Below are 13766 nucleotides of genomic sequence, written 5' to 3'. Positions count from 1 at the left end.
AACACGACACACAGAAATAAGAATGGGCAATACAAACTCCACTAAAATACGGGGACATGAGCTCTAGAAAGAGTAATATACGAAACACTTACTAAATTTGGTTGTTCAGAGATTCACACATTGTCCTCATTCGTAGTGAATACTAAAATATCTTATGATCTAGTACTCATTTTGACTTGTTTCCATCGAATTCAGTGTTCATTTAAACAAACAAAAGTTTATACTCACGTTGTTCAGGAGGAAACTACCATAGTTTTGACCTTTGAAAGTCATCAATAACGAATAGCAAATGGAGATATCGAAATAACGTTTTAATATGGTGGATAAATAAGTCAAATAAGTAAATTTTTCGTATCACTTATTCGAATCACATTATATGCAGTGTGATAGGAAAAATATTTCTTCGTGCGAAAAATAGATAATAGGACAACACCATAATAGAAGTAGATTTAAGATATATACCAATAACACATTATAATCAAGTGACTTAAAAAAACCAGACATGTAGTCAGGCTAACTGCAGGCATTATTGAAAATATTTTCTATTGGGTAACTGGCGTATTGTAGTGTTGTTTTGAAGTTTATTTTCAAAATTGCTATTCACATAAGTAAAGGAACACATATCTAACTAGACCAACACAGTCAAATTCCCAATTGACTACCAAATCAAAATCCTTTTTAAAATCATGTTTTTAGAATATCATTTAATTACTTTTCTTCAGTTTATAGTAGAACTTCTGGAGAAGAAACAGTTCCAAAATTGGTATGTGTGTGATATAGATAAATTTATATATTGTTAGATGTCTTAGATTATATAATGATTATGTTATCATTTTAGTCTTCATTATCAGTATGATGTAGTGCTTGGGTTAATACAGGGCACATTTTTCTCAAACCACAAGTAGATAGAGAATCATTTAAGGCCACGGTTTTTTTAATTTGTTGGTTTACGGATTTTCTCCATGAAAAAGTCGGGTCGGTCGGTCGGGAAAAAAATAAAAAAAATACCTTTCAAGACAGAAAACTGATATGCAAAATAAATATATATTTCACCTTTCTAATAATATGTTTGTTATCCTATTTTGTCATCATTTCTAAAACTTTAGTTTAATGAAATATTATTGCTCAGTTGTAATAAAAATTGTATGACATTGCCTAATAATTTCCCGTATAAAAGGGGGTGCACGGACAAAGACGTAATTAAATTTCATAAAGGAAGACAAATTCACATAGCTCTTAATCAATTCCAGAAAACTTGGTGAATAATGATCTTCAAGAACGAAAACTGATAAAGAAATAAATGTAAAAGCGTGGTAAGAAAATAATTTTCAACACACGCGTCAAAAACGTAATAGACTCGTCCACTGGAAAAAACGAGAATATCGGGTTAATCTGTTGTCACGCATTCACGTTTTTATCCAAATGGACGAAAGTTTTTTATTATCTATGAAACAAGAAAATTTTAAATGATCTGTTAATATTCAGTACTTTAACTTGATGTCCTGAACTTCCACCTGTCCACATTTGGACAAGTCTATTTCTATGAGAAGATGCATCTTACGGACTGTTGACAAATAAGAGAAACGAACTTATTGTGTAATTGGTTTTAAACAAGGGTTTCGTTCCACAAAAATATTTGTCCAAACGACATGTCAAGGTCATTAATAATCGATTTATCTATTTTTAGAAACGTAAACTGGAAGTTTCATTTTTTCACAACAGAAAGTGTTATCAATTCTGTTAGTGATTAATGCATTTCGTTTTATAAAAAAAGGATAATTTATTTATTTTTCAGGGATAATGCATTTGTTTGGGTCGGCGGGAATGAAAAAGCATGAAAAGTCAATTTTATTTTTATTCTGGAAATAGGCAAAATCAGGTCGGCGGATCCGTAAACCAACAAATTAAAAAATCCTGGCCTAATTTGTGCATGAATATGTACTTTGTTTGTATCTTGATATCATAAGATGGTAAAATATTGTATGTATTGTGACCATTTATGTTAATGTTTTAAATTTCATTACTTTACTTAAGCCTGAAAGCTTATATAAAAAAAGAAGATATGGTAATGAGACAATTTTCCACCACAGATCAAATATTGTTGAAGTACGCAGCTTTAGGTAACCGAAAGGCCTAACCATGAATGAGCAAATCCCATACCGCATACTAAATTATTAAAAGCCAATTATAAACAATCACAAAGAATGTAAAAAAAAAATATTCAAAAACGAAAAAAGGCCGAATTAATGTAAAATAAAATATGTAAGCGATATACAAATATGATATACAGAAACAAATGACAACCACTGAATTGCAGGTTCCAACCTTGGGTCATACGTATAGACTTTGGCGCAGTTAAACATGTTTTGGGGATCCCAATCCCTCTAATCTGAAACATTTGTGTAACTACACAACATAAGAACAACTTATAAAATTCATTTGAAAACGGCTGGACTTATCAGATCGACACAGCAAAAGCACCCTAAAAAAAATAACCCTACTTAAAACAAAGACTTAAGTAAAAGAAAAAGTACCAATCTAAGTCATTTGTTTCCAGTCTATATATAATATAGATACAGATATAATAAAATAGAAATGTACTTGTAAATATATTTACTCAAAGATGGCGACACCAATACAAGACAGTGATGAAGATGAGCTATCAGATCGACTAAGTGTTATAGGTTTGGATGGATATGGACATGAAGCTCTAATGGATTCTGATCATGAGGAAGAAAAATATCAAACAGAAGGTAACGAGCCATCACTGGAGTCAAGTATTTAAGTTTTCAAAGTCCATGATAGTTTTATACCTTTTAAACAGAATGTCGTGGAGCATATGTTTTATTCACTACTATCCCATATATAGTGTATATGATTTGTCAGACTGGTTATGCTTTAATGCACGTTGTTTAACCAAACATAAAAGTACATGTATGTGCTAAAATACTCTAGGTTGCACTTTGTAAATACAGCTGTTTTAAAAGCACGCCTCTTTCGGGGAGATCTAGAATATTCATAGAAAATTAATTTTGTTTACATACTGGTTCTTAGTTATGCTCTGTGTGTTGCATCTCACAGAGACATACCTTGGGAATGTTACCAGTTAATATACATGTGCATATTGTTTATATTGAAATCTGTGGTAACCTTACATTCCAGGTAGGAGTAGTTAAGAAAAATACTGTTAGTTTATACTCTGAGAAGTTCAGGGCATATAAACGTTGAAAATATGCCGCACAGCCCTATATTTTGACCTTTGAAAAAACATTGTGGTACATATGAACTTTCCATTCTAGGATAAGATTTTTTTTCAAATCTTCATAGTGTCCGCTTAAATTGTATACACTTTCAGGATTTTGATAGTGTCTCAATTTGAATATATTGACATGATTCATTTGACATCGTGCTATTACCGAAGAAGGATATCTGTTATCCGAAATATCTAATATTTGTTCATTTTATAGTTATTTAATGGTGATGTTGTACCCTTTTTGACTTGTTATATATTATATTTTGTAGTGTACAGTATCATATTACATGATCCATCCCCCTGTAAGATTAATCGTTGACTGTTTATTCAGTCATTTTATACATCGTGGCCACAAGTTAAAAGTTTTTTTCTGTTTAGTATTAAATTTATATTAAGATCCATTTTGTTACATCTTGTGATCAATTTTATTTGGCAATCGCCAATGGCAGTCAGCAGGGTTAAAGAACATCAGTTGTTCGACCTGTTAGTCAAATGCGTTTTGTTTAAATATACTTTTTCACTTTTTTGGTCTTTTGGAAAATGTTTTTTGTGCTGTTTTTAGACCCTTCTTCAACGAAATTTGTTTTACATGCACACGTATGAAAATTGCGGTTTTTATCCAACGCAACCATAGGTTTGAACGTAGTTTTCAATTTAGACTCGTTTATATTTTTTTGTTTGGGCTTGTATCATATTTTCCCTCCGGTTTATATGATCCGTTCATCCTATATTGACTCTTAAAATTCAAGAGTTAATCTAAAAATGAGGGTACTTTTTATATGGCCTTCCAAATACCGTTTCGATCCCTAACATCACTGAAGAGACATTTATTGTCGAAATCCGGATCTGGTGTACTAAAAAAATATTGACACCGTATGTTTGTGGCATAAAATCGTGGCCACAAGTTAAAAGTTTTTTTCTGTTTAGTATTAAATTTATGTTAAGTTCCATTTTGTTACATCTTGTGATCAATTTTATTTGGCAATCGCCAATGGCAGTCAGCAGGGTTAAAGAACATCAGTTGTTCGACCTGTTAGTCAAATGCGTTTTGTTTAAATATACCTTTTCACTTTTTTCGTCTTTTGGAAAATGTTGTTTGTGCTGTTTTTAGACCCTTCTTCAACGAAATTTGTTTTACATGCACCCGTATAAAAATTGCGGTTTTTATCCAACGCAATCATAGGTTTGAACGTAGTTTTCAATTTAGACTCGTTTAAATATATATATATATATATATATACAACTCGTCTAAACATCAACCCAACAATGTTAGATCTGTAAATTTGCTTTCGCAAATTTTTGGTTCTTCCCTCGCCGGGATTCGAACCCATGCTACTGTGATATCGTGACACCAAATCGCCTGCACTGCAGCCGTCCCGCTAGACCACACGACCACCTGGGCTCTCAAAAAAAGAGCTTTCGCTGGCCGTGTGTTACCTTTCCACGTCAGTTTTAATCTAGCGGCGTACTGCAGTACATGATATATAAGGCATGAAGATGTTATTGTTACAGATCAGCTAAATTATCTATAGTAAAGGATCCTACAAATTAATGTAAGATACAGTCACAGAAAATAATTATATTTATAAGTACGTCTGAGTCAGTGACAACCCTACAACAGATGTATCCATCGGATCGCCATCAATGATGGTGATACATGGCTGTGTACATAATGCATATACAACTCGTCTAAACATCAACCCAACAATGTTAGATCTGTAAATTTGCGGTTCTTCCCTCGCCGGGATTCGAACCCATGCTACTGTGATATCGTGACACCAAATCGCCTGCACTGCAGCCGTCCCGCTAGACCACACGACCACCTGAACTCTCAAAAAAAAGAGCTTTCGCTGGCCGTGTGTTACCTTTCCACGTCAGTTTTAATCTATATATATATATATATACATAAACGAGTCTAAATTGATATATGCATATATATACAACTCGTCTAAACATCAACCCAACAATGTTAGATCTGTAAATGTGCTTTCGCAATTTTTTGGTTCTTCCCTCGCCGGGATTCGAACCCATGCTACTGAGATATCGTGACACCAAATCACCTGCACTGTAACCGGCGCGCTAGACCACACGACCACCTAGGCTTCCTGTATATAGCCATGTATCACCATCATTGATGGCGATCCGATGGATACATCTGTTGTAGGGTTGTCACTGACTCAGACGTACTTATGAATATAATTATTTTCTGTGACTGTATCTTACATTAGTTTGTAGGATCCTTTACTATAGATAATTTAGCTGATCTGTAACAATAACATCTTCATGCCTTATATATCATGTACTGTAGTACGCCGCTAGATTAAAACTGACGTGGAAAGGTAACACATGGCCAGCGAAAGCTCTTTTTTGAGAGCCCAGGTGGTCGTGTGGTCTAGCGGGACGGCTGCAGTGCAGGCGATTTGGTGTCACGATATCACAGTAGCATGGGTTCGAATCCCGGTGAGGGAAGAACCAAAAATTTGCGAAAGCAAATTTACAGATCTAACATTGTTGGGTTGATGTTTAGACGAGTTGTATATATATATATATATATATATATATGACGTGTGATTATGTGGCTACTACCCAGTCGTCGATAACTAAAAACCCGGCCAATGATACTTTTGATACTGACCGCCAAAACGGTTTACGGCAATAGTTAAAGAACTTATACAAAATCTCAATTATAAAATTGATGCGCAATCTTTCAAATTCCTTCTGCATACCACACACGTTGTTTAACCAAACATAAAGTATTTATGTGCTTAAAGGCTTCATCTAATTTGAACATATGTGTATTAGATAATTGAGCACATCAAATTATGTACAATTCAACATTATCCTTTACTTTCTAAATACAATAGAACAATTACAAGTTTGGATACTGAATTGCGCAATAACCATCTCGACGCGCAAGGAATGTAGACAGAAATATACATGTAAATTCCAAGATTCTTAGAAACTGATTAACGCTTTTTATTTTTATTTTCTAATGCATATCCGTCTTTTGCACCATCTGATTTCAAGCGACCATCCATTTTAAATGATCTATCAGATAAACCATTCTGGGCGGCGGCTGTTGTCCCTACAGTTATTAAGCTAAGTAAACCAAAATCAGTTATACTACAGCCAAAATCAGCTAATGCCATAGATTTCTCTAGTTCTCTAATTATTGTGTACGACAAACTTACATTTTTCTTTCTTAATGAAAATACATTGCGACTCTTAAAAACGCGAGATCGATCTAAAACTATACATATCGGACTTCATATCCATATTGGCTACATCTAAATAATTTGAAAGGAAAGCAACAGGACATTGTTGACTTTCTAGCTTTCATATGAAAACATGGTTGTCTTTTCTATAGCAATCTGTTTTACTCCCTTCGACAAAAATATCTATATAACCTTCACAAAAACTTATATGTTTGGCTTTAATGTTACATAATTCATTAAAACGTAAAAAAACAGTATAAGCTAAAGAACAGATAGTAAGTAAACGTAGCTCTTTGAGTGTGCTTTTTGAAGTATTATTTCTAGCAAACAATTTAATCATAAAATCAGGTGTCACAGGTTCCTTTTTCTTCAAAGTTTTAGAAATATAGATTCTTACACTGCAACAAGTGTATTACGATATTTCTCCACTCGAGACAGTTAAATTTTATTATTTAAAGCGCGAGGCTTGCCGAGCCCTTTAAATAATAAAATTTAACTGTCGAGAGTGGAGAAATATCGTAATACACGAGTTATAGTGTCGGAATCTGTTTCTCTAATGCTTTTTATCGTTCTTTTTCAAAGATTTTCAGAAAATTGTGCTCTTTATATGTGACGTCATCAGGCAAGGTCGCCTTTTTTCATGACGTCACAATAGGAAAATTGAGAAGAAAACAAAACATTTTGACGTCATAATCAAATTTCAACTAATCATTTGCCGAGAACAGATTTTTCACTAGTGAGGAGAAATATTTTTCTCCCACCGGTCAGGAAATGTGAAAATAGCACAAAAATTAGAGAAAGTGTTCTTCTAGCTGACTCAACTATTTAAGAAATTAAATCTGAGTCGCAAAGATTTTTTACACCAGTAAAATTGTGTTTCCATCTGATGCTATAAAATGCAGACTCAATTATACTAAAATGATTTGCAGATTCCATTAAACTTTGCAGATAAAGACCAACATAAATTTCTTTGCATGGTAAAATACAAGTTATTTCACGATACTTTTCCGTCCATTTGGCAAATCTTTTAAAACCACAACTATATTTGTCTACTGTAGATTTAGCTCTAAACATCGGTAACAGTTGTTGGCAAATTATGTATAAGCAGACGAAGTTCAGGATGTGCCCCTTTTTCATTTTCAGACCAGAATCCAGTAGAAAATATTTTCTGTAATCAAATAAACACTCCAATCAAAAATTCATTGTATAATCAAAACATACCGTTATGATTTCTATATGGTCCTGTGACCTACACTACACAATGCAAATAGGCAACACATCTTATAAGATGTACGTCCAGTGACACTTAAACATATGGTCCAGTGACCTCTAAAGACATTCATTCTCCAGCAACCCTGGATCTCCGGCATAATCAGTACATAAAAAACACCCAGTGGTGAAACATCTTTATTCACAATCTGTAAATAATAAACAGCATACTAATTCACCAAGCATCCAAACGAACAGCTAATAATTGCCCACTAAATGTCCTAATAAATTAGCGAACTTAGAATTCTTATTATTGCCTGCAACTAAGATTCTGTCAATCTCATGAAATTCTTAAACATCTCTGACAAACCAAGCATATTCCTACTACCGTGTCATTAAATGAATGATTGATGCATTTGCAAACTAGATTATTATCAGGAGGGACTAACCAATTATTATCCCTATTCCAACTACAAGTAAAAGCATCAATTGCACTCGTACCCGGATTCCAAAGTAGAGAATTAAATCTCCCGAGTTTCGCTTTGATCATATTAGCGAATCTATCAACTGTATGTGATCCCCGTAATTCATCTATGAAGTAAAAACATTCAAACGAAATACCCCAAATTGTCAATATCGAAGATCCTACTCAAAGCATGTGCTTTTTCATTATCATCCCTCTGGATCCATTGTGGATATAACGAAATATTAAAAGAAACACTAATACTGAATATTGACAAAGCCAACGTTTGCAACTCTGGTACTTTGCTACCTTTCTGAATAATACCAAAATCATTTTGGTTATGTGTGAAAAACGAAACTAAACTATTCGATAGTAAATGCTTAAAGCTATCTATAGACAGTTCAATAGCTTTCAATTCTTTCGAAGTGGAACTTTTTATAGTTTCATGCTGCAACCACTGCTTATGCATGATATAATCAGAATTAGCTGCAGAACATGCAGCTGAACCGTCACTGGCGTCAGTGAACACATTAAAATCTGAAATTGCTTGCAAGATTGCCACAGGCTTTAAACTTACAATATTTTGTCTCCAAAATAAAATCTCTCGTATAGAACCTGAATAAAAATTCAAATCTACAAATTGATCCCACTCATCTCTACTGTTAATCACTGAAAAAGTGCACCTAGTCATTATCTGAGTGACATCTCCAATTACTGGGGTAAAACAAATTATTTTGCCACAAAATTTCGCAAGCAGCCTTATTTTCTAAAATGGGTATTCTAAAATGACTCCTGCTTAATCTACAAGATTTGCCACTTTCTCTGGAAGCAATTGAAATAGACAATGCTTCAAATCCCATATCAATTCAAGCAAGTCTAAATTCTGAACAGGCCTCCAAATACACCTGTCTTTATTGGAGACAAATCCCGACAAATCAAGTCATGTTTCACCCGTATAGCTTGTTGGGTACATACCTGTTCTTCTTGCATGTGCTAACGCCAAGCCATCATCCAAAATCAACAGTTAGCTTAATCCCATCCTTACTCCAATGTTTTACCAAAGGACGAACTACGTTTGCTATATACTCTACTGATGAAAGCCCAAAATGGTAAAACAGTAAAAGCGTAATATTTTACAGAATTACCAAACTTCCATGAAAATACCAAATATTTTTGCTGATTAGAAAAAATATTTATGTGATGATAACCAGATGTAATATAAAAAAACAAAAAAAACCAATTCGAAGTTAAAAACTGACTAGCTATTTTCAAGGCCTCGAATTTGACCTCACAATAAGGTTCCTGTTTGTTTACATGTCGTAAATCTATAATCAAACGACCTTTACCTGTCTGACTTACAGATACTGTTAAAGGATTTAAAACAAAAGGTGCCTTTGACTCCTCTCTGATCAAATTAGTATCTAACAAATCCTGTATAGCCTTCCCTACAAAATCTAAATTATCAATTGCAGATTTATTTATTTTTTTCAATAATAGATTTTCAGGTTCATTGATAAAAGGAATTTTTATAAACAAATATTACGCAAGAGTTCCCATGTTAAAAACAGACAAATGTCAATCAGGCAATTTGCACAGATTATAGACAAATTGATTCCTGCCGAACTAGGAGTTTAACATGCACTTATATGTATAAAATCTTTAGAAATAGAAAAAGACAAGTTTTTAAAACAAAGCAATGGAGATTTTGACACTAAAACTATCATTTCAAATGAATCAGTAGATGTGTTAAATTGGTGGATTTCTCATGTTGAGTCTAGTTTTAAGCCATTAATACAACAGATCCTGAGATGATTTAAAAAAAAAAGACAGTTAAAAAACTGGTTGGGGTGATGTTGTTGACAATACACAACTTCAAACCAAGGGTTTTTGGTCTAATGAAGAGCAGAAATTACACATAAATTATTTAGAACTGAAAGCAGCGTTTTTAACATTAAAATTTTAGAATTTTATAATTAGACTTAATATCTAGAATAAAACCTGAGTTATTGATGCTTTTCCAAAAAGGAATAGAATGCGTCAGTCTATTATGCACAGTAATAAAAAATGAACCAGATTAATATTCAAAATAAGTTTGAAAATTGCATGTCTAAGCTTTGCACCTGTAAAATGTTCGAACTATTTTTAAGCAGAAGATCTTCTGGGAGCAGTGGAGTTACTGTTACCTCCGTTCTTGTATTTTTGGCCCAATCCCCATACAACCCACACTTGTAGCAGATGTCTCTGGCTTTTGATCTGACGAATCTTGAATTAGGGCCCGATGCCCCGCCAACACGAAAGGGCGGCTGTGAAACAGTTGCAACACCATCAGCTCCACGATCAACTGAAGACGGACCATCTGAAGCTTCAGCGGGTCTTTTCTTTACACTCCTGTTACTATCCTTTGTTACCTTTATCTTCTTCACGGCTCTGGTCTCTGCAGCTCGTATCTTCCTCTCGTCTTCTGAATTGCTAGCTACCTCGTCTGAAAGATATTCGTCAACGGTTTTCTATCCTGCTTTTGACTTGTCCGCAATAGGGATCAATTTGTTTTTCTTCTTTAGCACCTTTATCGACTCCTCAAATAAAGAAACGGCCTTGAAATATCTCTTATGATGCAAGTTGTCTATTACGCCACTAACATTGTCTGAAATGTCTGAATTTAGATCAAACTGCACCTGATTTCCTTTGTATTGTAAATTATTCTCGGTCTCTCTCTCTCTATATATATATAAATTGAATCCCGGCGAGGGAAGAACCAAAAATTTGCGAAAGCAAATTTACAGATCTAACATTGTTGGTTGATGTTTATACGAGTTGTATATATATGTATATATCAATTTAGACTCGTTTATGTATATATATATATATATAAACGAGTCTAAATTGAAAACTACGTTCAAACCTATGATTGCGTTGGATAAAAACCGCAATTTTTATACGTGTGCATGTCAAACAAATTTCGTTGTAGAAGGGTCTAAATACAGCACTAACAACATTGTCCAAAAGACCAAAAAAGTGAAAAAGTATTTTCAAACAAAACGCATATGACTAACAGGTCGAACAACTGATGTTCTTTAACCCTGCTGACTGCCATTGGCGATTGTCACATATATATATATATGTATAGTCTGAAAATTACACCAAACAGTGTTAGAGTTTGATTTTTTGTTGACAAATTTTTGTCCGTCCCGTCAGCGGGATTCGAACTCACACCTATGATACACTACAGCATCAATCGCTTAGCCTCATGTTCAGCGCTCTAGACCACTTGACCACATCCGCTATATTAAAATATTACTTCAATAGTCGCAGTGTAACCTTGTCGCGGAAGTCGAATTTAGAGATTGACATAATACACGTGTTATTAAGCGTATGTAGATGTTATATTATTCTCAGTCTTGATTAAAACGGACGGGGAAAGGTAACATACGGCCACCGAAAGCTTTGTGAAGCCAAGGTGGTCGTGTGGTCTAGCGCGGCGCCGGATACAGTGCAGGCGATTTGGTGTCACGATATCTCAGTAGCATGGGTTCGAATCCCGGCGAGGGAAGAACAAAAAAATTGCAAAAGCAAATGTACAGATCTAACATTGATGGGTTGATGTTTAGACGAGTTGTATTATATACATATATGAGTGCGATTATGTGCTCACTATCCAGTCCTCGATAACTTAAAACCCGACGTGCAATTTTTCTTTTATACTACCACCAAACCGGTCAACGTTAATAGTTATACAACTTATACAAATTTCCCATTATAAAATTAATGCGCAATCTTTCAAATTCGTTACGCATACCTTACATACATTCCTCGAACATTATTTAGGCAAGAAACTTTTACTAGTGTATTATGTGTGGTGAAAGTTATTATACTAAACATATTGTACATATTGTCAGAGTTGGACTTTCGTGTATTTGACACAACCATCTCAAGTTGTCCTTTCATATAGAAAACATTCTGTTGTTGACTCTTTCTTGCAATTTCGATAATTCATTCTTGAAATAGTACATTGTCGATTGCAAAAGAAAAGAAATGGGGGTCTATATATTCATTTTATAGCTTGAAATAGAAACCTTTTTTTTATTTTCTTTTTCTTAGTTTTTAGTCTACATATTCATTTTGTAGCTTAAAATAAAATAAAAAAATTCTTTCCAATTCCATTTCTTTAGTATCAAGTCTATACATTAATGTTGTAGCTTAAAAATGTTATGCGACTGCAGTAGATTTTATGTGCCTAAATATACAATGTGTTTGTTTACCTTTGCATATCCTTTCAAATTCCAGTAACCAATTTGATGATGTTAGTGATTTATTTTTTAGTCTAATTTTGTTGCTATTCATTAGCATTGTCGTGAAATGAACGCGCTTAATTTTGACGCATTATTGCATTTGCTTCTGTACCGTATACTGTTAAGCTTTAAAATTTAAAACATATCTTAAAAAAGGTTTTGTAAGCTTCTTATTCAAGTTAAAACTAATTGTGTTGACTTTAAGGATAAAATCGTATAGACAATATAAGTAACATGGTACTTAATATATATTTCAGTATCTGAAAAAGAGTTCACGAATTTGCTGATGATGAACCCGGCTAATGATGATCAACTTGAATTAGAAGAAAAAGCTTCGACTGGTACAAATACATTGACACGTGTTGATACTGGTTCGGGTAAGAACTCGGTGGCTCTGCAATGTTATAGAACAGGAGAATTGAACCAGAATTATAATACATTTTTGTCAAGCCTGCAACATCCTGTCACGTATGCTAGATATAAAAGCCCTACATTTAGGTTTTATATACATTTATAATGTCGTCATGGAACATTCAAAATCACAAGTCAACGATAAACTGAAAACGCCAACGCAAAAAGTCGAACACGACCAAGAGACAAACAACAGAATACAAAACACGACACAGAAAATAAAAATGGGCAATGCAAACCCCACTAAAAACCGGGGGTAATCTCAGGTGCTCAAGAAAGAGTAATATACAAAACCTTCACACCATTTAATAACTTTGATTGTTCAGAGATTCAAACATTCATAATGGATACCAAAATATTTGTATGATCTAGTTTTCGAGTTTTTTTCATCAAATCCAGTGTTCATTTAAACAAACAAAGACTATATTTGATTAGTGGTAATTTGGCCTCAATAATGCATTCATATATTTACGTTATCAAGGAGAACATTTACATAGTTTTGACCTTTAAAATCACCTATGACCTAACGAATAGAAAACGGAAATGTCGCAATAACGTTTTATTATGATTAATAGATAAGTCAAATAAGCAAAAGTTTCGTATCACTTATCCATATCAATTACTGTACAAAAAAAAGATAATAGGACACAACCATAATATATAATATGAAGATTTAAAATATACACCAATAACACATCATACTAAAATTATACAAAAAAAGCAGACATTTCGTCAGGCATTGCTAGAAATATCTACCATTTGGTTACCAATGTAATGTAGGGTTATTTTGAAGTTTATACTTAAATGGCAATTCACATTAGCAAAAGAACAAATCTTTTACTAGAAGGACACAGTCAAATTTCCATATAACTGCAAATCAAAATGTATATACCTTTTCAAAATTATTTTTTTGATATATCATTTCT

The 13766-nt window shown here is 33.5% G+C and overlaps 1 protein-coding gene across 1 annotated transcript in view; it reads left to right on the top strand.

The window, feature by feature from the left end:
- Positions 1-13766, top strand: part of LOC139519623 (uncharacterized) — a 50777-nt gene that overhangs the window by 13735 nt on the left and 23276 nt on the right. The window contains exons 5-7 of the mRNA XM_071311818.1: positions 723-763; positions 2624-2753; positions 12687-12806. Coding sequence (XP_071167919.1) covers positions 723-763; positions 2624-2753; positions 12687-12806 — 291 coding nt within the window. The remainder of the gene's footprint in view (positions 1-722; positions 764-2623; positions 2754-12686; positions 12807-13766) is intronic.

Source organism: Mytilus edulis, chromosome 4, assembly GCF_963676685.1.
Source record: "Mytilus edulis chromosome 4, xbMytEdul2.2, whole genome shotgun sequence".
NCBI lineage: Eukaryota > Metazoa > Mollusca > Bivalvia > Mytilida > Mytilidae > Mytilus > Mytilus edulis.
The sequence above is the reverse complement of the archived record's forward strand: the minus strand, read 5'-3'. Positions and strand labels throughout refer to the sequence as shown.